The 24,652-nt window shown below is 59.4% G+C and overlaps 1 protein-coding gene across 4 annotated transcripts in view; it reads left to right on the plus strand.

Annotated features, from left to right (window-relative positions):
• Positions 1-20,855, plus strand: part of AP2A2 (adaptor related protein complex 2 subunit alpha 2) — a 90,855-nt gene extending 70,000 nt beyond the window's left edge. For 2 of the 4 annotated variants that reach the window (XM_027051395.2, XM_053202720.1), the window contains exons 7-22: positions 1,310-1,418; positions 2,984-3,134; positions 4,434-4,602; positions 5,566-5,703; positions 8,441-8,623; positions 9,162-9,259; positions 9,687-9,918; positions 10,022-10,189; positions 12,858-13,018; positions 15,650-15,732; positions 17,388-17,477; positions 18,287-18,410; positions 19,446-19,562; positions 19,642-19,711; positions 19,842-19,976; positions 20,667-20,855. In XM_027051395.2, the coding sequence (XP_026907196.1) occupies positions 1,310-1,418; positions 2,984-3,134; positions 4,434-4,602; positions 5,566-5,703; positions 8,441-8,623; positions 9,162-9,259; positions 9,687-9,918; positions 10,022-10,189; positions 12,858-13,018; positions 15,650-15,732; positions 17,388-17,477; positions 18,287-18,410; positions 19,446-19,562; positions 19,642-19,711; positions 19,842-19,976; positions 20,667-20,744 (2,106 nt within the window). In that variant the 3' untranslated portion in view covers positions 20,745-20,855. The remainder of the gene's footprint in view (positions 1-1,309; positions 1,419-2,983; positions 3,135-4,433; positions 4,603-5,565; positions 5,704-8,440; positions 8,624-9,161; positions 9,260-9,686; positions 9,919-10,021; positions 10,190-12,857; positions 13,019-15,649; positions 15,733-17,387; positions 17,478-18,286; positions 18,411-19,445; positions 19,563-19,641; positions 19,712-19,841; positions 19,977-20,666) is intronic. The other 2 variants (XM_027051396.2, XM_053202721.1) reach the window with 1 other exon arrangement.
• The last annotated feature ends 3,797 nt before the right edge of the window (positions 20,856-24,652 follow it).

Consider the following 24,652-nt stretch of genomic DNA (forward strand, 5'->3'; position numbering starts at 1 on the left):
CCACCCAGGCATCCCTGTTGACAATTTCTTATTATGGATTCAACTTGTTTGATAAATTATGGGTCTTTGTATTTTCTGTCCTTTCATTCACTTTGGTTATGTTGCACTTTCCTGACATGTGCTAATGTGTCTCAATATTCAGATGTATTGACAGAAAGTTATTCTGCACACGGGGGTCCGTAGTGCTGCCTCCTTCCTGATGTTGATGCGGGTATTTGCACCTTCTCCCTTTCCCGATTAGTCTCAGCAATTCTTCTGATTTTGTTGCCCTCTCTATTATGTTTTTTTTCTCCCTGGCTAGTTTTGCTTCATATTTTTATTTCCTCTACTTTTTGGGTTCATCTGTTACTATCTGTAAATCTTTGAGGTAAATTACTCATTGCTTTCTTTTTTATATTTGTTTCAAATGTGTATGTTTAGAGTTGTAAGTTTTTGAGTGTGGTGTTAGCAGCACGAGACGGCCTGTGTTGGCCCCCCCCTGCCCTGAGGAGCACGGTGCTGCTCCCTGTCTTCCTCCAATGCCTGCCCGTGTGCCCTCTATCTATCGCTCTGCTTGTTCTGCCCATGCCTCAAACAGCATGGAGCTCACCTCCCTGCAGGAGGGGCCACCTCCTGGGTCCAGGCTGCTGTCTTGCAGCCGAGTATAGGAATTAGGTGAACCTTCCTGAATGTGTTTACCTAGGACCTAAAGTGTCACACCTGTGGCTTTGTAAGGCGGCGCTCCTCTGACTTCCCTGGCAGACACAGGAGGTGGGGAGGCACTGGGCTGTGTGTTAGTGGAAGTGAAATGTCTTAGGGGCGGTCGTGTATTTGGAAGGTAGAGGGGGTGTCTGCCCCGCCAAGGACTGTGATAGACAAGGAGATGGAGCCATGAATGGAGGAAGCTTGCTGTCTGGCCTCCGGTGAGCTCATGGCAGGGGTCTGTGCTGGAGGGCTTGTCCCTTCTGAGGGGACTGAAGTTCTCCCTTTTGTGTTTTGTTCACTTTCTGCTCCACAAAGGAATGATTGGGTTTCCGGTCTGTTGAATTCTGTAACGGTTCTGGGTCAGTGGTATAGGCTGGTGTGTGCCCACGGAGCGGGCCGGCTGTTGCACAGCAAGAGCGCGTGGGCTGTTCCCCAAAGTGACAGCGGGCAGCTGCTCTCCATGGGAGCCTGGCACGGCTGTGCTCCTTTACCTCTAAAATAGGAGACAACTAAATGTCCCTATTAGCTCGTCGAATGGAACTGTTTCTCAGGTAGTGTGTGACCTCAGGACCACGCCGAGGGCCTCTCTAAATGACACCCGTCCGCACCCTGTATTGTCTTACAGATTGTGACATCTGCATCAACAGACCTTCAGGATTATACCTACTATTTTGTCCCGGCTCCCTGGCTGTCCGTGAAACTTCTGAGGTTGCTACAGTGCTATCCACCCCCAGGTAACAGCTGCCAGGACAGACCTGTCTGAGAGGGGTTTGCTTCAGCATCGTAGGGTTACTCTTATGTTGTTATCTTTACAAGACCTTTTCTGCTGCTAGTTCTTGTTCTGTGGGTCCTTTATGATGCTGCCACACATCTTGGCTTTCCCAGAGCAGCTGGTAGAGAACTCACAATTTTCTTGGGATTTGGGGTTATCTCTGCTTTTTACATAATATGGTATCTGTCCTGTGCAGCTTTTTGAAACAGTGTTTTTCAGTAAAACTGGAAACGCTTACAAGCTCTGTATTTTAAGTTGTTAATAATCTGTATAACCTTAATATACACAATGGAGATATTTTTCTGTTGATGTTTTATTGCAAAATGTTACTTTTGACTAATACGGCAAGGATCTAGAAACGGAACTTTTTAAAAAGTTTTTATTTACTTATTTTTGAGACGTAGAGAGCGCGTGCATGCCCGCACGCAAGCAGGGGAGGGGCGGAGAGAGGTGGTGACAGATGATATGAAGTGGGCTCTTTGTGCACAGCACAGAGCCCAATGTGGGGCTCTAACGCATGAACTGAGATCATGACCTGAGCCAAGGGCAGATGCTTAACCGACTGAGCCACCAGGCATCCCTAGAAATGGAATTTCTTGATCAAAGGATGTAGATACTTCCGAGTTGTCCTTTACACTGATTGCTCGTTGTAACCTTTACGTTTTAATCTAATTGGTTTTGTGCAAGATATTTCTTTGTTAGATTCCAGTAATTTTCTCTTCCATACTGAAGTATGAACTGCACACCTGCAGCCGAGCCTTCGTGTGGGGGGACTTCCCTTGAGCCGGAGCAGGACTGGCCTCCCCAACAGCCACTCCTTACTTCTGCCTCCCTCCCTGCCCGGCCCTGCCTGGCCTGGCGGCCGTCCCGCTCCTTCATTCTGAGATCTGGGGTGTCTCCACTCACTCGTGGGTGTGTTTCCCTCATGACTCTCCTTTCAGGGCTTGGCCACCTCTCTGCTCAAGCCCTGGGGCAGGGGGTGGGGGGAGCTCCCCAGGGCCCTGATGGCGCCCCACCCGCGTCTGCAGGGCTCCGCTCTTCTTGACTGGCTGGGTTTGCTAGCCCTGGGTGTGCTGGGGGCTTTGGGGGACATGCTGTACAGGTTGTGTCTGATATTTGATATTTTTATTGCTTTCTTATTCTTTTTTTTTTGTCTATTATTTCTTTTTTCTGGTTTCATTAGAATTTTTAACATTTCTTTCTCTTTGTTGGTTTTGATAACAGTGTCTCTATTTCTATTGGAAATAGAAAGTGGAGGAAAAATCTTTTGTCCCCTTTCTTTCCAACTTTTATATTTCTTGTCTGCGTCTCCGAGATTTTCTTTTCTCTCTTCTAATTCAAGGAAGGTGTTAAAGCATCTCGTTTGCATTAAAATGTACATGCAGTGACATCCTCTCGCTGGAAAGAGCCGCGCACTCTGATGGGGAGCATGTGCTGGCCAGCCGGCTCCCCCTGGTTGTGAGGTGGTGCGGCTGGGGGGCAGGTGGCTCTGGGGGGCCCGGCCCGACAGCGCTCTGTCTCGCCCAGAAGACCCTGCAGTGCGAGGCCGCCTGACCGAGTGCCTGGAGACGATTCTGAACAAAGCCCAGGAACCACCAAAGTCAAAAAAAGTGCAGCATTCCAATGCCAAGAACGCCGTGCTCTTCGAGACCATCAGCCTGATCATCCACCACGACAGGTGCGTCAGCAGTGGGCGGTGCTCTCCTTCCCCGGCCTCTTCCCCGGAGCGTCCTGGGTGACGTTGGGTGCTTACCCGCTCCCCGACACGGACAGGTCGCCTCTGCCCTCCTCAGATGGGTGCGTGCTCCCTGTGGGCTCCTCTTCTGGTCTCTCCTCCGCTGCTTCTCTCTGGCCTCAGAACTCGCGCACCATCTGCCGCGGTGTTACCTTTCCCCGAGGGCCTCTCCTGTTTGTCCCGAGCACCCTGCTGCTGCCTGGCTTCTCCCGTGACCGCACAGGAAGGGGGGCGGGGGGCCTGTCCGCGTGTGTCCCCGTTAGCCTTCCTGCGGCATGAAGCGACAGCGTTGGTTTGAGGCCTTTGTGGGGATGTGGTGGCGGTGGCCGAGTGTGTCGGCGAGCAGAGAGATTGGGGATGGGGGGATGGTTTGCTTCCTTGCGTTTTCTTCTCAGCTCCTGTAGCCCGACTTCCTGCCCGTGGCCTTGAGCCCAGTGCCTTGTTTTAGCATTCCCGTTAGCGTGCCGGGGTGGCTCCCATGCGGGGCTGTGGGAGACGCCGCCAGGGTCCCCACGAGTGCCCGCTGCTGCACTCCACCCAAGGTGGTGTGGGGGCACGGTAGGCGTGGCCCACCCTCTCCCCGCCACCTTCCGCCTCGACGTTTTTGGACAAACGTAGTTTCTTGTGACAGAAACTCAGTCTGAGAGTCCTACTTCAGCAGGGTTGGGAACTGTTGAAAACAAAACTTTAGAGGTCAGAGGAAGCCTTTTGGTCTTTATTGAATGCGTTTAAAGAGCCATAACATCACGAAGGTAAAGCGGAGAGTGAGCAGCAGGGTGGCGGAAACTTCTTGGCGGCTGGCGCTTCGGGACCCACCTCTCGTGTCTGCCTCTGTGCACGCGGCTCCCGGGACTCTTCCCACGGCAAGGCCTGTGTTCAGCCGTTCACCACGGCTGGCTGCCTCTGGCTGAGGTGATGTTTCCGGCCGCTCGGCGAGAGCCCGGAGCGTTCCCTCCGCCAGCTCGGCGCCGAGGCTCAGGAGGAGCTTGGTTTGGGACGGCACCTCCGCCGCCACCGCCTCTTTGAAGTTGTGGAATCCTGCGTGCGAGGGGGCAGCGAGCTGAGCCGCTGCGAAACTGACCTCAGGGTTTAGGTCCGTGGCTTCCGGTGTGGGGGCCCCGAGGTCTCCTCTAGCAGTGCCGTGGCCGCGAATGCCACCCGCCTCGCCGACCTGTGCGTGGCCCTGTCTGTGAGGCTCCTACCGAGGAACCCCCAGCCGCCCCTCTTCTCCTGCCCGTGCAGTGAGCCAAACCTGCTGGTGCGCGCCTGTAACCAGCTGGGCCAGTTCCTGCAGCACCGGGAGACCAACCTCCGCTACCTGGCCCTGGAGAGCATGTGCACGCTGGCCAGCTCCGAGTTCTCCCACGAAGCCGTCAAGACGCACATCGAGACGGTCATCAACGCGCTGAAGGCGAGTGCTCTGTCCTCGGGGCTCTCGCTGCCGTGTCCCCGGGGGTCTGTTCTCTGTGAGGCGGGCTGAGAGCACATAGTACCCAGCGCCGAGTCCCGCACGTACCCGAGTCACGACAGGTGTTTGAATCAACGCAAACGGTTCTTTTTGGTAGAAAGATAAAACATCTCGTCCTTGTCTGTGAGAAAACTCACCATGTGCAAAAGAAAATCTGCTTTTCTCAAGGAATTAAAATTCCAGAGTTGAAGAGCCAGGTTGAGGTTACTTGCGCCTGTTACCTGCCTTTGTGAGCCTCCAAAGCAGGCGGTGTGGGCTCGCTCCGCAGGCTCGGCCGTGACAGCACCCCTGCGTTCTCCTTGCCGCGCTAGGTCCGCTGGAGAACGCGAGGCCGGGGGGAGGCCACAAAGCCCGTTGTTCTGTCCCTGGCCTGACCCCGTTCCTTTGTGTGCTCACATTTTTGGTGTGTGTTTTGAATGAGAGGCCACACGAGGGCCTGGCCCTGCTTTTGGTGTTTGTTATCACTCACTGCCAGTCTCAGAAAGACTTGCCCTTGCTCTGGCCCGTGGTCCTGCCGTGGTGCTTCCCGGGGCTGTCCCGTGCCGAGGAGCAGCTAGGGTCTTACTCCGCAGCAGAGGCTGAAGAGCAGGTGTGGGGTGGGGCCCGAGAGCAGCGCTCTGAGAAGCTCCCGGGGGAGGCAGAAGGTGCCAGTCTGTGACCATACAGTAGAGGCCTCTGACTGCCCCCCAGGGACGGAGCTGGATTCTGGGTGGGCAGAGTCAAGGAGCGAGGGGCTCCGTGTGACCTGTCTGTCGCGGGGAGGGGGGTGGTCCCGAGATCCAGACGGGGAGTTGGGGGCAGTGCGCAGTTAAGCGTTGGGACGGAGTCGGGTGCCTGAGCCGCGTGGCCTGGTCACCTGGCCCGGGCTCTGCTCGTGCGGCTTTTCACTCTGCCTCGCACCCCCAGACGGAGCGGGACGTGAGTGTGCGGCAGCGGGCCGTGGACCTCCTCTACGCCATGTGTGACCGCAGCAACGCCCAGCAGATTGTGGCCGAGATGCTGAGCTACTTGGAGACGGCCGACTATTCCATCCGGGAAGAGATTGTGAGTCTGAAGGCCGCCGCGCTGCCACCGCAAGACATCCTTTCCTTAGAGTGTGTGATTCTGCCCTGGCGCTTGATCGGGAATCCGCTAGGTCCTGGGTCGAGATCCCTCTGCTTAAGCTTCCAGGCCGCGTTCTCAGGGGAGCCTTGCAGGCTTTTGGAAATGATTTAAAACAGCCCTTGCTAACAGGGACCCTCACAGTGAGGTAGTTTTGCAACGCAGGTGAGTAAGAGTGCAGACTTGTGGGCACCGCTCTGTACGTTTGACCCTTGCCTTACTGCTTATGTGCTCAGCCTGTGCTCCTGCCTCTCTCGGATGCATCGAGCTCAGCCACCATCGGCGAAGCGGGTGTGCACGCCAAACAGATTGCCAAGAGTTCCGCAGATACTTATCGTGAGAAGCGCTGATCATGATCCAGGTAGCCTGTGGCCAGCAGAGAGGGGCCCCGAGCGTGTGTGTGATTCACAGAGGGCTCAGCGTGAGCCTGTGTGAAGGGGTCAGCTGCTAAGGTTAGCGGTCCCGCAGCCTCTCATCCTATGAAAAGTGTGTCTTACTTGTCTTTCTGGGGAGCGAAGTGCAGTTGAGGCCTCCTTGGGAACTCTGGGGGCAAGTGCCCAGCGTCAGAGCTCCCCACTGCTGACTCTCAGCATTGCCCCTGGGCTGCTGTTGGGCTTGGAAATGAGAGGCTGGGAGCTTCTGAGCCGATGTGGCTCCGCATATAGCTGGACACTCAGGCTTCTAGGGGATCATTTACTGAATAGCTCTGGCCCCTGTGGCCAGTCTGGGGCAGGTGCTGGCTCTTCAGTGCTGAGTGGCGTGGCCTAATTACCACGTGGCCATGCTTTGATGAAGAGCGGGGCTGGCCTGGAGAAGAAAGAAGGTCAAGGAAGGCTTCTCAGAGGAAGCAGCCCTGGAGCTGAACCGCTGAGCAGCCAGGAGAGAGGACACAGGCGCTTTGGTGGGGACAGGAGGGACAGGGGTGACCAGCCAGGAGAGAGGACGCAGGCACTTCGGGGGGACAGGAGGGACAGGGTGGAAGATCTAAGAATAGACGTGCGGGGAGAGGGGAGTCCGTTGTGGGGTAGGGGTGGGGTCACATTTAGAGTGTGGCCAGGCAGCAGGGCCTGGGCTCCCGTTTGTGTGGGTGCAGCAGGTTCTGGGGACTGTACTCACTGGGGCACTGTTACCATCGTGGTTCTGTGTGTCCTGAGCTGAGACAGAGGGGCCATGGTCTTCTGTGTCATTAGGTGGGTTTTTTTTTTTTTTTTTTTGTAAGTCTTGTTTATTTTTGAGAGAGCTAGAGAAAGAAAGTGAGAGAGAGAGAGAGAGCACGCAAGCTCGAGCAAGCAAGGGAAGGGGCAGAGAGAGGGGGGGAAGAATCTCAAGCAGGCTCTGGGCTGTCAGTGCAGAACCGGACGCAAACTGTGAGATCATGACCTGAGCTGAAGTTAAGAGTCGGACGCTTAACCGACTGAGCCACCCAGGTACCTATGGGTAGGTTTTTAAGGTTTACATGGTGAATGGCATTGCTCAGTTAGCTTCAGTCATATGAGGGGTAAGACAGATCTTCTGAGTTCGCGGTAAATGCTCTGTCTGGCCGTCTGTCCAGCCTGGTGTGTCGTATCATGCGTCCTGTGGTTGTGTTAGCTGCTGGGCGTCCATACCTGGACGTGCTGCTTGCCCTGCCCACGGCGGGGCCTTTCTGTCCACGAGGAGTGCAGGTCATAGGCAAGATGGTGGAGCGCCTGTAGCGTGGGTGAGGATTGGCAGAGGCAGGGCTCTGGACCCCGGGGGGGCCTCGGGAGTTGCTGTCATGGAGTGCTGGGGGGTTTCTGCAGGAGGTGGCAGTGAGCTCGTCCTGAGAGGATGATGGTACTTGGGGTGGGCAGCTGGGCGGCAAGGAGGCGGCTCCGTCCGGTGGGAGCAGGGCATGTATGGCAGAGGCAGTGAGGCTGCTGTCCCGTGTCACGGTGAGAGGCCCCGAGTGCTCAGCTTCGGGGTGAGCTCTGGGCTCGAAGGATTGAAGCCGAAGGAGGGCAGTGATGCGGCCTGAATTTTGGAATGATGCTCTAGGATCACTGTGGAGGGTCGCCACGGAGGCCAGAGAATGGGCAGAGCAGGTGGGTGGTGGTCCAGGCCCCAGCAGGAGCTCTGGGGGTGCATTCAGGAGGGCAACACAGCAGGGAGGTAAAGACAGGCAGCTGCGTGAGGGACACAGTCTAGCGTTGGCAGCTGGTGCTGTTTGGGGGGCTTGGTGCCCTAAGAAGGTGGCGTGGGTGGGGGTGAGGGTCTGCTTTGGGTCAGCCCAGTGCCATTGCCCCTGGGCAGTGTATATGGCCCGCAGAGTCCTCTGGAGGGCGTGGGGGTAAATGAGTGGGTGGGGTCCCCCGTGCAGAGTTGAGGGAGGCTGGCCAGAGCAGGAGAACCCAGAGAGCCCTGCCGCCCTGAAGGCGGGCTTGCTGGGAAGGGCTGCCCAGGCTCTGGTCCGTGGCGGTGCAGGGTCGCCATGACCCGGCTGGACCGTGTCTCTCCCGGTCTGTTCCTGGAGGGCAGTTTGGCTTTCCCCAGTGAAATCTGCAAATCTCAACTTTCTGGGCTCCCTTGAGAATGTGGTGGAAGCTTCTTGCACACCCGAGCTTTGGCACACGCGTTCAGGTCCTTCCGAGGCCCTCGAGTTGACGCGGCGCCGGCGGCTGTGGGGCCCGGAGTGGCTGCCCTGAGCGTCCGCACCCTGCAGGTGCTGAAAGTTGCCATCTTGGCGGAGAAGTACGCTGTGGACTACACGTGGTACGTGGACACCATCCTGAACCTGATCCGGATCGCCGGCGACTACGTGAGCGAAGAGGTGTGGTACCGCGTCATTCAGATTGTCATCAACCGCGACGACGTGCAGGGCTACGCTGCCAAGACGGTGTTCGAGGTACGGCCCAGACGCGCCCTCGGGATAAGGCGTGGGGTTCTGGCGGGCGTTGCCGGCCTCCCTGTGTCTCCTGCCCACCGTTCTGGGAGGTCCCGGCTCCTATGCTGTGGACACCACCTCTGCTTGAGCCTTATCTCCTGCACGTGCAGTGTCTCCGTTGGTGAGGGGCGTGTGCCCCTGGAGGATGCTGGTGTGCACCTGCCCCTGCCTGGGGCCTGAGTAGAGCATGGCTGTTGTTCCAGGGCTGGCACTGGCCGCATCTCTGCCTTTGGCGCTTCCCTGCTACTGACCTACCTGCTGAAGTGGCGGGAAGGCAGGGAAGGGGCAGATACTAAAGCCGGAGGGTCTCGGGGCACCTCTGGTGGAACCTTGCATTAACGTGAAAAACAGGCCGTGCGGGAGGGCGGCCTGAACCCCGTGTGGGCCTCGTGCCTCGCCACCTCCTAGCGACTTTACCCTGTCGTCAGACGCCTCCCGGCTCTTCTACCTGTGCCGCGTGCTCCTGTGCATCAGGCTCACAGTGCTCACGGTTTCACAGGCTCTTCAGGCTCCGGCGTGCCACGAGAACCTGGTCAAAGTGGGAGGCTACATCCTGGGAGAGTTTGGAAACTTGATAGCTGGGGACCCCAGATCCAGGTGAGAGACCCCGTGGGAGCCGGGTGAGCACCGCGCCGTGATGCCGGCTCCGTGCTTCCTGGTTCTCACCTGGCGGCCGAGGGGAGGTTGACAGGTGTCCTCACCTGCTTGTTGGGACAGCAGGGCAAGAGCACTTCCGCTCCGGATTCGTGTGTTTTTATTCTCGTTCAAGCCGTACAAAAGTCAGGACTCTTGTTGACAATAGATGCGTGGTCACGTGGCTCCCACTGCCACAGGGAAGCGTGCTCTTGTGTGGGACAGGAGGCGCACGCCTGCCTGCGCGCCCTGTCCTGCGTGGGAGCGGTTCTGGTCTAGCGTAGGGGCTGTTCCCCAGAGCCACTCCTCGCTCGCGCCCGTGGGTGAGGTGCGTGGGCGCAGGAGCAGGGGGACACGGACGACGCGCTCCCGCCCCGTCTGTGCCCCACAGCCCCCTGATCCAGTTCCACCTGCTGCACTCCAAGTTCCACCTGTGCAGCGTCCCCACCAGGGCGCTGCTCTTGTCCACCTACATCAAGTTCGTGAACCTGTTCCCGGAGGTGAAGACCACCATTCAGGACGTGCTGCGCAGTGACAGCCAGCTGAAGAACGCCGATGTCGAGCTGCAGCAGCGGGCCGTGGAGTACCTGCGGCTCAGCACGGTGGCCAGCACCGACATCCTGGTAGGCTCCGGTGGCTCGGAGAACCCCTGCCGCACCGTCCCTCGCCCTGGGGCCGGGAGCTGCGGGGCTTTCCGCCGCCGTGACTCCGGGCTTCTTCCTCCAGGCGACCGTCCTGGAGGAGATGCCGCCATTTCCGGAGCGCCAGTCCTCCATTCTGGCCAAGCTCAAGAAGAAGAAGGGCCCGGACACAGCCACGGGTCTGGAGGAGGCCAAGCGGGAGAGGAGCGCCGCCGTCAACGGGGGCCCCGAGCCTGCCCCGGCCAGCGCCGCGGTGGGTCCCTTTCTGGTGGCGACGCCCGCATAAGCTCCTGGGTCGCTGGGTCCCCGAGATTCGGCACCAGCAGAGCACTTGCCCCCTGGGGAGGATGTGTTGTTAGGTGTGAGGTGTGTGCCGAGAACGCAGTGGCGGGACCCAGCCAAGCCCTCGCCTCTCCTTCACCTCTGACCTCAGAAGGTGCTCCCCCCCTAGGCGCCTGGGCCTCATCTTCCAGACTGGTCTTCAGACTGCCGTCTCGGGCCTAGAGTCCCCTCCCATCTCCTCTCTGTCCTGAGTGGTTCAGACGATGTGAGCGCTCGCTTCTTCTGTGGGACTGCCTTGCGTAGGAGGCCGTCCGGCTGCTCTTTGTTGGTGGAGAGCGGACCCACCTCACACCTTATGCTGTTCTTAGAGATTTTCAGCAGTGACTTGGGTTAGGGCTGGCTTCCCTTTTCTGTGTGACGTGGTGAGGGCATTCACGTATAAGTGAAGACCTGTCTTTTGATGTGCGTCTGGGGGAGGTGTCATTTTGAGAGTTGTATTTGTTTCTTTTCTCTCCCTGGCTCGAGCGACAGCTTCGTGGGAACGCACACACCAGCCCTGCCCCGCGACCGCCAGCTGGGCGCCATGACCAGCTCCCCAGGACTGTGGGCTTTCTGCTTGTCCGTTCTGGGAGGAGCCCTGGAGAGCTTTGTGTCGTCTCTGGGATCTTGGCCCAGGGGTGTGAATAATGCCTCTTAATGATATCAGGTGGCCTTTGTGAAGAGGAGTGTCAGAGGTGACATGCGCCTGTGTGCAGACAGACCGAGGCCTTGGGGGCTGGCTTGTCAAGGGCGTGATTATGCCTGAGCCGTTGTGCTCCTTGATGGGGTCTGTGGCCTGTCCCCTGGTCTACTTGTGTGTCCCTTTGACCGTGCGTCTGGCCCTCAAGCCGAGGATCCTGGGCCTGCCGTGAGCCCTCTATTCAGGCCTCACCGGGCCTCCTGGGGGAGGGAGGAGGCAGCCAAGGGGCAGTGGGTCTCTGCACGCCTGCCTTGGGGCAGAGCTCGATGTGGGACCTGGGCAGGGAGTGGCTGTCCAGGTGGGTCTTCCCAGCAGAACAGCCTTGCTTTTGTCTGTTGTAACTTTCAGGGCACATATTTGACTTCATTGGACAAAAGATTTGCTCATTGTCAGAAGCATGTGAATCGTTATTCGGGAACCAGTGGTAAAGATCTTTCAATAGATGGCAGAGGCGACACAGTCCCCATAACTCCCATGTAGGCTGTAGTTTGTCAGCTATGACAGATATCTTCCTTGCATAATTCAGAGCCAGGTTCAAAGCCACCTGAGTTCTGCTCCTGACCCTCCTCAGGTGGGCAGACTCCTATGGCAACAGTGTCAGTAAAAAACGGTGTCATGTGAGTAGCTGTGCTCCCAGGAATGCCGCTGCAGGTGCAGTGAGGGGCAGGAACCACCTTGAGAGGCCACGTCCAGATGCTGCTGGCTCCTGATACCTCCTCTGACAGCTCCTCTGGGGTCCCCGTCCCTCAGGCTCCTCCTCTCCCAGACTCTCCGCTTCCTGAGGGGAGCCTCGGCAGGGCTGGGAAGGAGGGGCCGTCATGCAGAGCACACGTTTTGTAATGCCTCTTTTATCTTGGAATAGAATTCGTATGTGATATGACATACCTACGATGTAATTTTTTAGAAATTCTTTAACTTAACCTGAAAGAGAAACGGGCAGTTATTTATACTAACGTTGATTTTCATGTGTAACTGCTCAGCACGGCCACACTGGAAGCAGGTGGCCGTCAGAGGCCTGGCCCGAGGTGTGCCTGGCCAGTGCCCAGAGTGGGCACGCCCACACGCCGGGGGGCAGGGGTGGGGGGGCAGGAGGAGAGTACTTGGCCTCCCTCAGCTGTCCCTTCAGGGTAGTTGTGTTCTGGAAAGATGGACGTGGGTTAAGCCCGACCAGAGTGTGAGTGCAGTAATGTAAAATGGCGCCGGGTGCAGTCTCGGATAAACTGATTTTGACCTTCACGAATGCTCAGTGGGACATTCAAAGGTCACTCAAGACGAGTCCTCAAGGCAGAGCGGCTCATCCCTGGTTCTTGCGGCGACATGGCCCCTGGTCGTAAGCAGAGCCCCACGTGTTTATAGGGGTGCGGGGTCAAAGTGTGAGTGTCAGCTTGGGTGAATGGTTTGTGTTGTGCGTGGCCCTCGGTGGCTTTTTCTTTTGCCTCGGATCAAAAAGTAATCCTTTAAAGAAAAAATGGTCTGTAGGCTTTTCGTCTATTTGTTCTCTATAACTCCATAAGGCCTAACACGTGGCTAAACCAAGAATGCACCCAAAGTAGCTTGCCCACTTCTTTGTCTCTTCAGACTCAGTCTCACTCTGGAACGTCGACAGTAACGTGCGTGGTCTCGTTTCTTTTTGATCTCTTTTATGGCAAAAGTGTTTTCAGAACTTTTTTTCCCCATTCAGATGATCGTCATGGAAAAAGGTTGGCTGTCTTTGCAGTTGTGTGAGATGGTGACTGGTCTTCAGACTTGGCTCTGGGGTTGCAGTCTCCCCTCACGTGCCGGGCCCTTGCCCCGTGCAGCCTGGCCGCGATCCCTGGAGGGGAAGCACGGGCACTCGCGCTTGCTAGGCCATGGCGTGCCCGGAGGTTCCCCGCTCACCCTCTCCCTCCCTGTTTTCCAGTCCACGCCTTCTCCATCGGCAGACCTCTTGGGTCTGGGGGCCGCGCCCCCTGCGCCTGCGGGCCCCCCACCGTCCTCCGGCGGGCTGCTCGTGGATGTATTCTCAGACTCACCCTCTGCGGTCGCGCCACTGGCTCCCGGCTCCGAAGACAACTTTGCCAGGTAGTTGGTCTCCCGTGTTCTCGACACAGGGACTCTTTCCTGCTGTGACCGCCCGGGGCCCACGGTCCGCATGAGCTGGTCCTTACTGCCCAGGCCCGCCCTGGAAGAGCTCAGGGCACCGGCCTGCTGGGTGGGGTTGCTCCAGAACCACCCCCACAGCTCCGCAGGTCGTCAGTTCTCACGAGGTGCTGGTAGCTCACTGTCACCAGGAAGATCGGGTGGAAAGGAAGAGCTTCAGGCACTGGCCGTCCGCGTTTCTGAGGCGCATGCTGGCCTCTCACCCGCCTGCGACTGTGCCCCTCTGGCTCCGCACCCTGCCGTGCGGTCGCGCCCTTTCTGGCCCCGACGTCGGTCCCTCTTTGTGTGTGCCTTGCGGGCGCCCAACCTCTGCTTTCTTGTTAACACACACTCTCGGTCGCGACCTCAGTCCCAGCCTTCCTGTGTCCCGAGGCGCGCACTGCCCCCCACAGCCAATGTGGTCTTTCTGGCTTCCTGTCTCACCTTCCTGGAGGCGCCACGTGCCTGGCTGTGCGTAGCCCCCACTGCCCACGAGCCCCGGACGGGCCCCTGCACCCCCCGCTGCTGCTCTGCTCAGCATGTTTCTCTTCCTGCTCTGTTAGCTGTGCGGTTCCATACCTTTCCCCTGTTGGCTTTCTGTCCCTCGAGTCCCTGCCGGTCTCAAGTCCCGCAGGAGGTGTGGGAGGGCTCGGCCTGGGTGCGGGGGCACGCCGGCCGGAGAGGAGCACCTTTACTGAGCGGCCCCTCGTTCTCCTGAGTCTGACGACAGCAGCGGGACTCGTGCGCTTGCACAGTTTCCTTGTGTCTTGGTGTCCATGCTGCGTGCGAATTCTTACTTCCTGCTGCTCATCGAAGATGATGAGGAGAGGTGGGTTTGGACAGGTGCGCGTTGCCGTTGGTGGCTTCCAGAAGTGCCGCGTTGGAGATTGAAAAGCATTGCAGACCCCAGGCTGCGAGGCCCTTGGTGCTGGAGCGGCGTGCGTCCCTGGGACAGTGCCTGCTCGAAGCTGGGCATGCTGGTCTGGGTGGTGGCCCAGGGCAGGGGCTTTCCCCAGCGTTCTTGGTCCTTGCTGTGTGTGCAGGTGCACGTGGTGCCTGGGCCACAGGCTTCCTCGTGTGCACGACGAGGTGGGAGGCCTGGGGGGCGGGTGTCTACGGTGGGAACCCTTGGAGCCATTTGCTCGGCAGCTTGCCCGCTTCCAGGCCCCCAGCCCGGGGGGGTGGTGGTGGTGGTGGTGGTGGTGGTGGTGGTGGTGGTGGTGTGTGTGTGGTTCTGGCTGTCTGGGCCGTGCTGTGGCCTCAGAGGGGTGGTGAGGGGTCTGCTGTGGGCCGGGTGTAGGTGCAAGTAAAGGGTGCTTTGGGACCAGCACCGCCGGCATGGGGGAAGGTTTGCATTCTCCCGAGGCTGTCACAGGTGCTTGTTATAAACCTATAATCCCACCGGGTCAGGTTTTGGTTGGGGTGACCCTTTAAGAAACAGCTATCCAGCCAGCCCTTGACTGTCACCTAGTGGGCCATCAGTCAGTGCCCTTGCCATCTCCTTGGCAAATGTCAGATTAAAGTGGTTCAGCCCAAACCAGCAGTGCTACGTGTGCTACAGGGCCTCGGATCTGAGGGTGGGGCACTATGGGCTGCCCCCTCCTCGGGTCTGCAGGGGCGGGGATGTGAGGGGCTCTGCTGCCCGGTCACTTCTTTCTGTCCCCTTGGGCTCAGTTCTGGGCGAGCGTGTGCAGAAGGTTGTGCATACAGAATGGACTGCATTTGACCTTGTGAGGCTTCGTGTGGGGCTTGAGGTGGAGAGAGAGCCTGTGGTGTTGAGATGGGGAGTGCTGGATGAGGCGAAGGGCAGCCTTGGGGTCCCAGGGGAGCACGGCTCCGTGGAGCAGGTATGGAGGGAGGACCAGGCCCGACCGTCTCCGAAGGAGCTGCGCCTCCTGCTGCCTGTGCTGAGACCATGCTGGACGCCAGGGGTCGTGTGCACACGTGAGCAGCACTGAACGTCATCTGCAGGGTGCCCGCAGGCCCTTTGTGCGAAGCAGGAGGGGGGCAGGGAGTGCTGACTCTGAGCTTTGCCAGGCCGGCAGCACGGTGGGACTTGGAGATTTTGGGCCATGGGGGCTGCTGCCATGGGGCGTCTGTCTCTTGGTCCCCTGGATGCCCCAGAGGGCTCCATGTGGCCCTGTGCCGCCCCACTGCCCGCTCTGGATCGTGAGTCCTTTGTGTGCGGGCTGCGGTGCTAGGAGTCACCCCCCGAGTTGTGGCCAGCACCCTGCGTCAGATGGGACAGCCTGGGGTCCGGCTGGCCTGGGAGTGTGTGCTGCGCCCTGGGGCACCTGAGGGAGTTGTGGAGAAGCTGGCTGTTGTGGACCAGCGTGTTCACGGGCAGAACACCGACCTGCCCCCTCCTGTGCGGTCATGTCTCTGGTGCGCCGGTTCTGTCTCTGGAGGGCGCTTTCACTGGTGTTCCCTTGAGTATTTTCCTACTTGTCCTTTATCTCGTGTTCCATAGAGGTTTTTCCTGGCTTTTTTGTTTGTTAAACCCTTCTTCAAAAAAAATCTTTATATTTTCATTGGGTGCCTTGGAGTGACTCACATGCTGTCCCTTTTCTCTAGGTTTGTCTGTAAAAATAATGGTGTGTTGTTTGAAAACCAGTTGCTTCAAATTGGATTGAAGTCTGAATTTCGGCAGAATTTAGGTATGTGTTTAATTATTTAACAAAAAAAACTCCTCACTCAGATGATATGGGCAGAAAATATTTGTAAATCATACATCTGATAAGGGTTTAGTCTCCAGGATAGAATATATACAGAATTTGAATTTAACAGCAGAAGAACAACCCCATTAAAAAATGGGCAGAGGACTTGAACAGGCATTTCTCCAAAGAAGACAGACACCTGACCGACCAGCACCTGGAAAGATGACCACATCACTAATAATCAGGGAAGTGCCGATCAGAAGTAAGGTGCCGCCCCACGCCCATCAGGATGGCGGCTGTCGAAACAGCAGGGACCACACATGTGCCGAGGATCCGGCGGACGGACCCTCGGCCCTGTCGGCGGGAACGTGAGCCGGTGCAGCTGCCGCGGAGGACAGTGTGGTGGTTCCTCCAAACATTGGAACTGGAACGAGCGTGTGACCCCCAGTTCCTATTTCACCAAAGAACCGAGAGCTGAACAGATAGAGGTGGTCCGTCCGCTCCCTGGACGGTCACTCAGCCTGACGAGGAGGGACATTCTGACACCTGCCACCACGTGGGTGGACCGGGGGGACGTGATGCTCACGTGTGATCCACTCACACGAGGCCCCTGGAGTCTCCAGATTCCCGAGACAGAGTGGACGGTGGGCGCCTGGGCTGGGGGTCAGTGTTTCACAGGGACAGAGTTACCTTTTGGGAAGATAGAAAGTTCTCGAGACCGAGGGTGGGGACGGCCACACAACAGTGTGAATGTGCTTAGTGCCCCTGAGCTGTGTGCTTAGAGTTGGTGAAGACAGTACTTTCTACGTTTGTGTATTTTATCACAGTTTTTTTAAAAAAGCTTGTAAGTCTGCCCCTCAGCGTCCCCCCCCCCCAAAGAAAACTATGTCTGCTGACCGTTGGGGTGCTGCTGGGGGGCTCTTGTGGACTGACAACTGCCCGCCTCCCTCTTGGGCACCGTCTCTGAGCCTCGTGAGGACCCCGTTTTCTCCGTAAGAGCGAGCGCCAGTATGGGAAACGGGACAAGTGGGACGCCTGCCCTCTAGGGGTGTTTAGGGCCATCGTGAGGATTACCAGAAACCTCCTGGGAGCTCTGTGCTGAAAGCAGGGGCTGAGGCGTCCTTCTCGCTCTGGTGAAGGTGCTGCGCTCCGGACCCTGACAGTCCCCACCCCTAGTGGTGGCGATGTCAGCTGGGGGAGGGGTAGTGCCGGACAGTTTGTTCCCCTCCAGGGCATTTGAAGTCCATTTTCCACTCGAGTTCAGAGGGTATGAACGTGTTTAGAAACATTTGTGTGTGCGTTTCTGTTGCGATGTTAAGTAACTGATCACATCGGAGCATCCTCCTCGTCTGCAGCACACGGCTCATGAGCTGCTGTGGTGGGGGCAAGGGGCATCGCCGTCGGGGACGCAGGTCTGGCCTGGCCTCCCCGGAGGTGGCGGCCAAGGCCTCCGTCCCAGGTCCCAGGCTGGGCAGGGTCCCAACAAAGGCACGCTCCCCCTTAGGTGGAGAGCAGGAGTTACCCCAGTAGGGGAAGACGCGGCCCCCTGTCCACCTGCGGCCAGTCTCTGGAACTGATGTGACAGCAGTGACTCTGCTGTTTTTCATGGTTAACATTCAGGATGCGTGTGAAAGAAATTGTGTTCTCCCTTCTAGGTCGGATGTTTATATTCTATGGAAATAAGACCTCCACGCAGTTCTTAACTTTCACTCCAACACTGATCTGTTCAGACGACCTTCAGATGAATATCCTTGGTCTTGTGTGTCTCACACCCCAGCACATGGCCATTTGGGATTTAGAGGAGGGCTCTGAGGAAGTCATTCTTTATCAGACGCGGGATGCTCCCCAGCTGCTGTAGCGCCTCCAAGTGGCCCTTGTGTTTATAGGGAGCTCGTGGTCACGCGTGGAGAACTGACACTCGGGCGTCTGCTCCCGGGTCATTTGGTTCCTTGGAGTCACTTTTGTTTTCCCTTATTTAGCTCTCCTGTCGCATTATTTTTAAGTCCCTCCGAGCTCTGGTTTCCTTCTCTGGGAGTCTCCCTGAGAGAGCAGCCGCTGAGAAAAGGGTGACCGGGGCCTGTGACTGCCCGGGGCCCCGTGCCGCGCCCCCCTGGGGCGAGCTGTGCTTCTTTCCAGCAGCCCTCTTCACACCGGAGCCTCGTCCCTCATGGGTACCAGAAACGTGGTTAGAACTCTCCCCGCTAGTGCCAGCTTTGTAGCCAAATATCTTTCCTCCAGGGATAGGCCGACCGAACAGAGCGAGGGTTAAGAATGCCCCAGCTTGACCGAGAAGGATGCTGCTGCCTGTACAAGAGGCATGCGAAGCAGCCACCTACCTACCACAGGCCAGGTCCATTTTTATTTTGAGATAAACGGGAAACAGATGGTAAAGGAATTAAAAACCCGTATATGTAGGATTGACTGCATTAAGGGTTTCTTTCGAGATCAGGAGCGTGAACTCGGACCCTTATGGACCCCCTTTGAGAAGGTTTCAGAGCTTGCTCGGCTCAGGCACGTTTCCCCAATGTTGGCATGGCCTCCTTGACACCTGCACATCTGAGCTTGCAGACCAAGCCTGTGGACCCGACCGTGGACGGTGGCGCGCAGGTGCAGCAGGTCGTCAACATAGAGTGCGTGTCTGACTTCACGGAGGCGCCCATCCTCAACATCCAGTTCCGGTGAGGACCCGTGGGCCTGTGGGCTGAGCCAGCAGCCGGCTCCTGCCTGGAGCTGGTGGGTGGGCTGGCATCACACATGCCATGCCTGGGTGCAGCTTCGTCCCTGGGGGCCCTTGGTCCTCGCTGAGCCTCAGCGTCCTTCCTTTAGAGGGCATCTTGAGGGCTGAGTGGGCAACCCCGGCAGATGCCGGCACCCGCGTGCACGCGGAAACTTGAGGCCGCTGTGACCTACGGTTCTGAGGGGCCCACGCTGCGGCGTCGGGGCCAGCTGGGTCCGGGTGCCTCTTCGTGCTTGCTGCTCCGGACGTCAGCTGCTGGGGGCCGCCCAGGGGTCCATCGCTGTCTAGTCCCTCCTCCAAGCACACACGCCATCGTGAGTCTTTTTTAAAAACCGCGTGTTGTGCTGCTGCTCGGTTCACTGCTATCCTTTTTCAGTGAGCGTGATGGCATGTGTGTGAAAACCCGGCTCCCTGCAGGTGTCTGTAAGGTTAAAGGTTTGGGGGTTTTCAAATCAGAAACACCGAGAACCGAAGACCGTGTGCTTTGTAGAATTTATGGAAACCGACACGCAAATGTTTGTTTCCTTCTGTAGACAACCGCTTTCTTTAGTCTCTTCTCGTGGAAGAAGGAAAAACCGTACACAACTTAAGCCAACTTGGAGTTGTAGGAAATGGGCTCTGGGGGAGAAGTGACGAGATGGTGGGAATTCGTGCCCAAGGTCCGTCCCTGTCCTGGTCTCATGAGCCCAGCGGGGCCTGGCCAGAGCACCAGCCCCCCTCCCGCCCCCGGACGTGTGCACAGAAACCGGTGATCGCCCGGCTCGTCGGTCTGCACACTGAGACAGCCCAGGCCTCTCTGGGGCTCAGCGCCACCCTTCCAGAACACTCGACCCCCACGCTGTCGACAGCTCCCATCCACAGGCCCTCCCTGTGCCCCATCGATCAGCAAACTAGGAATTTGATTCTCGAGTTGAGTTTCAGATTTTTTCGGCTGTCCATTCACTTTGCTCACCACGTCTCTCTGTGTTGCCCATAGGTATGGGGGGACTTTTCAGAATGTGTCCGTGAAGCTGCCTATCACTCTCAACAAATTTTTCCAGCCCACAGAAATGGCTTCTCAGGATTTCTTTCAGCGTTGGAAGCAGCTGAGCAAGTGAGTGGGTGGGCGCAGGGGCAGGGCCCCCCAACTCTGACCTGGCTCAGTGTGGTGACCCTTGTTTCTATCTCACTAGTCCCCAACAGGAAGTGCAGAACATTTTCAAAGCAAAGCATCCGATGGACACAGAAATCACCAAAGCTAAGGTAAGGCCTGCTTGTGGGCGCTCCCAGGGTGGGGACATTGCCTCGGGCTCTTCAGGGAGGCCGGTCGGGCTGCTGTGCCTCTTGCGGTGCCCGGTCCGCTGCCCCCCCCGCTCCTGTCTCTGTTGCACAGATCATTGGGTTTGGTTCTGCGCTCCTTGAAGAAGTTGATCCGAATCCTGCAAATTTTGTGGGGGCTGGCATCATCCACACCAAAACCACCCAGATTGGATGCTTGCTGCGTTTGGAGCCAAATCTGCAAGCCCAGGTCAGGCTTCTCCGGGGAATCGCTAAGTCCGCGTAAACTGTGCCGTCCTTGTGGCAGAACGCGTGCACGGCGAGATCTGTAGGCCTCAAGTGTAGGAGTGAGTCGCAGTAGAGCTGCACGCCCGTGTGGCCGCCCCTGCTACACTGACACGTGTGGCGTCTCTGTCGCCCCAGGGAGTGCCCTGACCTCCCTTAGAGACCGCCGCCGCGGGGCCTGCCGTCGGGCCGACCTGGCCCCGAGCTCCAGCAGTGGTGGCCGCATGGCCCTCCTGTGCCGGATGTGCCCCGGTCGGCTGACCTGGTCCTCCTGACGACACCCGGGCTGTGCCGGTGTGGGGCCGTTTTGAGGAGAGCTGCTCTGTGCCTCTGTGCACATACCTGTTTTCACTTCGCCTGGGGGCCGCCTAGGCGGGAGGGCAGGCTCACAGGGTCTGTGCGCGGGTAACTTCGCGAGAAGCTGCCCCGTCGCTCTCCGGGGCGGCTGCCCGGTGTCGCACGCACCGCGGCCCACGGAGATGCCGGCTGCTCCACGCGCACGCTGGCGCTTGTTGTCGTCGGGCTTGCTCTGTTGGCCTCAGTCTGTGAGACGGGGGTGCTCCGGGGAAGGGCTGGGCACACGAGCTCGGGTGGCCGTCTGCCGCCCCGAGCCCTCTGCCGAGCGCGCCCGCTGACCTGCCGTGTTCTGTTGCAGATGTACCGCCTCACGCTGCGCACAAGTAAAGAGACCGTCTCCCAGAGGTTGTGCGAATTGCTGTCAGAGCAGTTTTAATCGCCGAGGATGCGGGATCAGGCTCCTGTGTGTGTCGGTGTCTCTCCGTGTCTGCTGTGTGTCCTCCTTGCTGTGCCGCAAATAAACAGCCCAGTCGACAGGCGCCTCTCAGCCCTGCTTCTCAGACGTTTCGGGCGGGGCCGGGGTGGCCGGGGTGCGCGTCAGAAAGACAGGCTGAGCCCGCACTGCGGCCGAATCGGAAGGGAGAGCGGGCATGGGACCGGTGTCTGTGGAGGTCAGGACCGTTGTGTGGTTCGGTCTCCCGATGACAGGAGGTTACCGGTGTGAAGGAGGGCGTAGATTTGTTTGGAATCGTGCCGAAACGCCGCTGCTGCGTGGCTGAGAGCTCCCCTCCGCTCGCCTGAGAGAAGCCGCAGCCGGATCTTGACGAGGCTCTTTGGCCGTTTTGGGAGGCGACGCCGGGTGCGGCAGCCGCGTGGCCAGGCCCCGGGTGCGCGAGCACAGAGCACTCGGACTGGGCACGGCACCCACGGCAGGGCCCTCTGGGGTGGGGTCGCAGTCGAGAAGTTAGAAGCCCTGGTGTTTGGCTGGCGTGGCTGCCCGCGAGACCGCCGACGCTGGCCGGGCTGAACTCCGTGCGGCTCTCGCCAGCCCTGTGGCCGTGAAGGGACACCTGCAGCACTGACCGTCCCGGGCCCCTGCGGCACGGCCTGGTGGCCACAGGGCTGCTGGCCGCTCTAGAGGGGGCGTGGCCGGCTTCCCTTATCTTTGGGTTTTAGGTAAGTTCACCGTAACCATCGTGGCCTCGGACTGGTCCCTGCTTGTGATCAGAGGGTTAAGTGTGGGTGGCAAAGCAGATTCTGGAAGGTGAGCCGGTCTCTTTTCCTGGGTCGTGGGGACCTTGTGCCAGGGGAGGAGGGGCTCTGGGTGTGGTCAGGGAGCGGAGGGCCGTGCCCAGAGTGAGCGGGAGCCCGGCCTCCGCAGGCTGTTCCTGTTCTCGGCTCTCACGAGTCCTTGGCTCTCACATAACGTCCCTGTGTGCCAGCTGCCAGGGACAGCTGTCCCTGTGTGCCTGTCTGCACCTGAGGTGGCCGGGGCAGGGGCAGAGCTGAGCCGGGGCCTGTGTGCACCACGTGGGTGGTGGGTGCTGGCTGGCGGTTTTTTCCTAAGCAGACACGTCTCCTGTCAGCACCTGAAGGGGCCCAGGGAGAGTCGGGGTCCTCTGTGGGTTCCCCTGGTTTATCAGCAGGGACTGGCCTCCTCGGAGACAGGCCGTAGGGGAGCCGTGTGGGGTGGTGAGGGGCACAGATGGCCCTTTGCTGTGGCGCGGGTCTCAGGGAGGCCCCTGGAGGGGGTCGCTGTCTGGGTGCCGGTGCCACCGCACCCCCTGCTCTGCGTGGGTGTGGGTTTCGGGGCTCACGACTGCCTCGGGGGTGTGGGAGACGACACAAGTGGAGCTTGCGGGCCGGCCCCTGTGCGTTAACCAGTGCTGGTTTATTCGTAGCAGTGGGTTTGTCGTGCGCGGCACATGTGGCGCCCCTCCCCGGGGTGAGATGCCGGCTGGCGCCTGCGTCCGCCCTCCCTTCCCTTCCCCTGCGGTGGGATCCTCGCGGCCCTCTTCGCTGCGGCCCCGTGCCTCTTCCCCGCCCATCCCTGCTCAGGGGCCCCGTAGCTCCCGGGACCTGTGCCCCGTCTTCTCAGGCCTCCCCCTAGAGTGGCCTTCTCACTGCCCCCACTCAGGCTGTTTCCCGGGCCCAGTTCTGGCAGGGGCGGGTGGCCACCATCACAGGTTGGGAGGCCGTGAGGATGACCGACGGGCGTGCTCAGGGGGCCACCAGTTCATTCCAGTCTGTTGGGCTCGCTCAGCGTCTGCAGCCCTTCTCGGCAGTGCACTTCCCCTGAGGTGCCCCGCCGAGCCGGGTGCGGGGGCTCGTTGAGGCTATGCCTCGTGGGAGCAATGGCGGGGGGGGGTGGGGGGCTGCTGGGCACGACAAGCCAGCGTCGGGGGTGGGAGAGGGCGGGTGGTGTCGAGAGCAGCGCTTCGTCCTCACGCCTGGGGTCTGTGTCCCTAGTCCCCACAGCGCCGGGGGTGGCACACACAGCTGCTGAACATCTGCAGCGTGAGCACCAGCCGCCGTCCTTGTGCTCCGGGGTCTGGGCAGGGCAGCACGACCTGCTTCTCGTAGGAGCTGAGAGGGTAGCAGCAACCGCAGTGCACATCCACTTGCTCGGTGTGAATGTTGAAACTACAAAGAAGCCACAGCCGGGAGCGTGGGTCAGGGCCGTTGCCCCGGGAGTGCTCCTCCTGCTCCTCCCCGACCAGCCCCGGAGTGCGACCCCTGCTCCTCCCGGACGGCTCCAGGGAGAAGGGCGGTGCCAAGTGCCTGGGCCAAGGGGGCCCTGAGGAGCGTGCCCCCTGCCCTTGCTGGCCTCCCCAGCTCCCGGGCAGTCAGGAGAGGGTCTGCCTTTGCCCCAGGCAGGCTGATGGAGGCAGGGCGCCGGCCTGGCCACCTGACTGGCTGGCACGTGCTCAGATGGGGGAGGCTCCCAGCCTGGGGCCAGCAGCTCACCTGGCGGAGGAGGGGCAGAAGCCCTCACAGCGGGTCACCGTCACGTTGGCCGTGCACCCCTTGTACGTGACCTCCTCCTGAAGCTCCTTCACCGAGCAGATCCCTGGGAGGCAGATAGGTGTAGTCAGCTGCCAGCCCTAATGCACGGGTGGGGGCGACACACTCTGACCCTCCCAGGGGGCAGGAGGAGTGAGGCGGGGATTCACGAGGCTCCCATGAGTGAGGAGGGAGCAAGCTGCGAGCTTCACAGCCGCTGCTGCTCACAAGATGTCAGGACGCCTGCCTGCCTGCCCACAGTGCGGTCTCCCAGGGGCCCTCGCCCCTGCACTATAGCCCCTGTCCCAGGCCGTGTCCCCTTGTTCCAGCGCCGCTGCCCTCGGACCTCACAGCTGTGCATGGGAACCAAGGCTGATGCTCTCTCGTGTGGTGTGTTCCTTCCGGAAGCTGGCTATTTTGGGGGTACCCCGAGGTCAAGGGTTTCCTGATCCCTGCTGAGTTACACTCAGGCTCCTACCCTCATGGCCCAACACTGACCTGTGCACATGGGCGTCTCTGGTCAGCTGGGACCAGAGCCGGGGGGGAACGGGGAGGACGGGAATATCCTGGAGGAGAGAGACAGCATCTCGGAAGCTCCCTGCAGGGGTCTGTCCTCTCGGAAGGGACAGGGAGGGGCCCCAGCAGACAGTCTGGGCAAGCCGCCACTGGCATCCCGGCGGCAGGCAGAGCAGCGCCGACATCAGGCGCTGCCCGTGCGGAACGTAAGGGAAGAGGTTCAGTCTGCCGTGCGGCCTGCCGACCCAGGAGAAAGGAGGCTTGCTGGGGGACAAAGGAGATCCCACGCCACGACCAGTGAGCTGCTGTCGGCAATGTGTGGGGAGGGCTGGATGGAGCACAGCCGCGTGGGGAGTGCGGGCTGGGAGAGAAAGGCACGGCCCAAGAGGTCCCAAAAGGCTGGGAGAAAGGGAAGAGGCGGGGGCCCGGGGGGAGAGACCGAGGGTACGCTCCAGAGTCACCAGGCTGCACTGGAGGAAGCCAGGATGGCAGAGTGGGCCCCAGAGATACTTCTCACCTGGGGACCTGGTTGGAGAGGAGGCCAGGGGTGAGACGGGGGTGCCCTGGCTCGACCAGGACTCCACAGTATGGAAGGACGAGCTTCCACGGCTCGGGGTGGAGCCGGGCAGGAACACGGTGGTCGGCTGCACACTGGAGCTAGACTGTCCGGTGGTGAGGTTGGTCACCGGAGAACTGAGGATGGCTGTCATTCCCAGGGTGGAAGACAAGAGGCCAGACGTGGGGATTTGGGAGGTGAGAGACGTAGACTGAGAAGTGGGAGACGGGGAAGTCAGAGTGTGGGACGTGAAGGGGCTGGGTGTGGTC

Source organism: Acinonyx jubatus, chromosome D1 (genome assembly GCF_027475565.1).
Source record: "Acinonyx jubatus isolate Ajub_Pintada_27869175 chromosome D1, VMU_Ajub_asm_v1.0, whole genome shotgun sequence".
Taxonomy (NCBI): Eukaryota; Metazoa; Chordata; class Mammalia; order Carnivora; family Felidae; genus Acinonyx; species Acinonyx jubatus.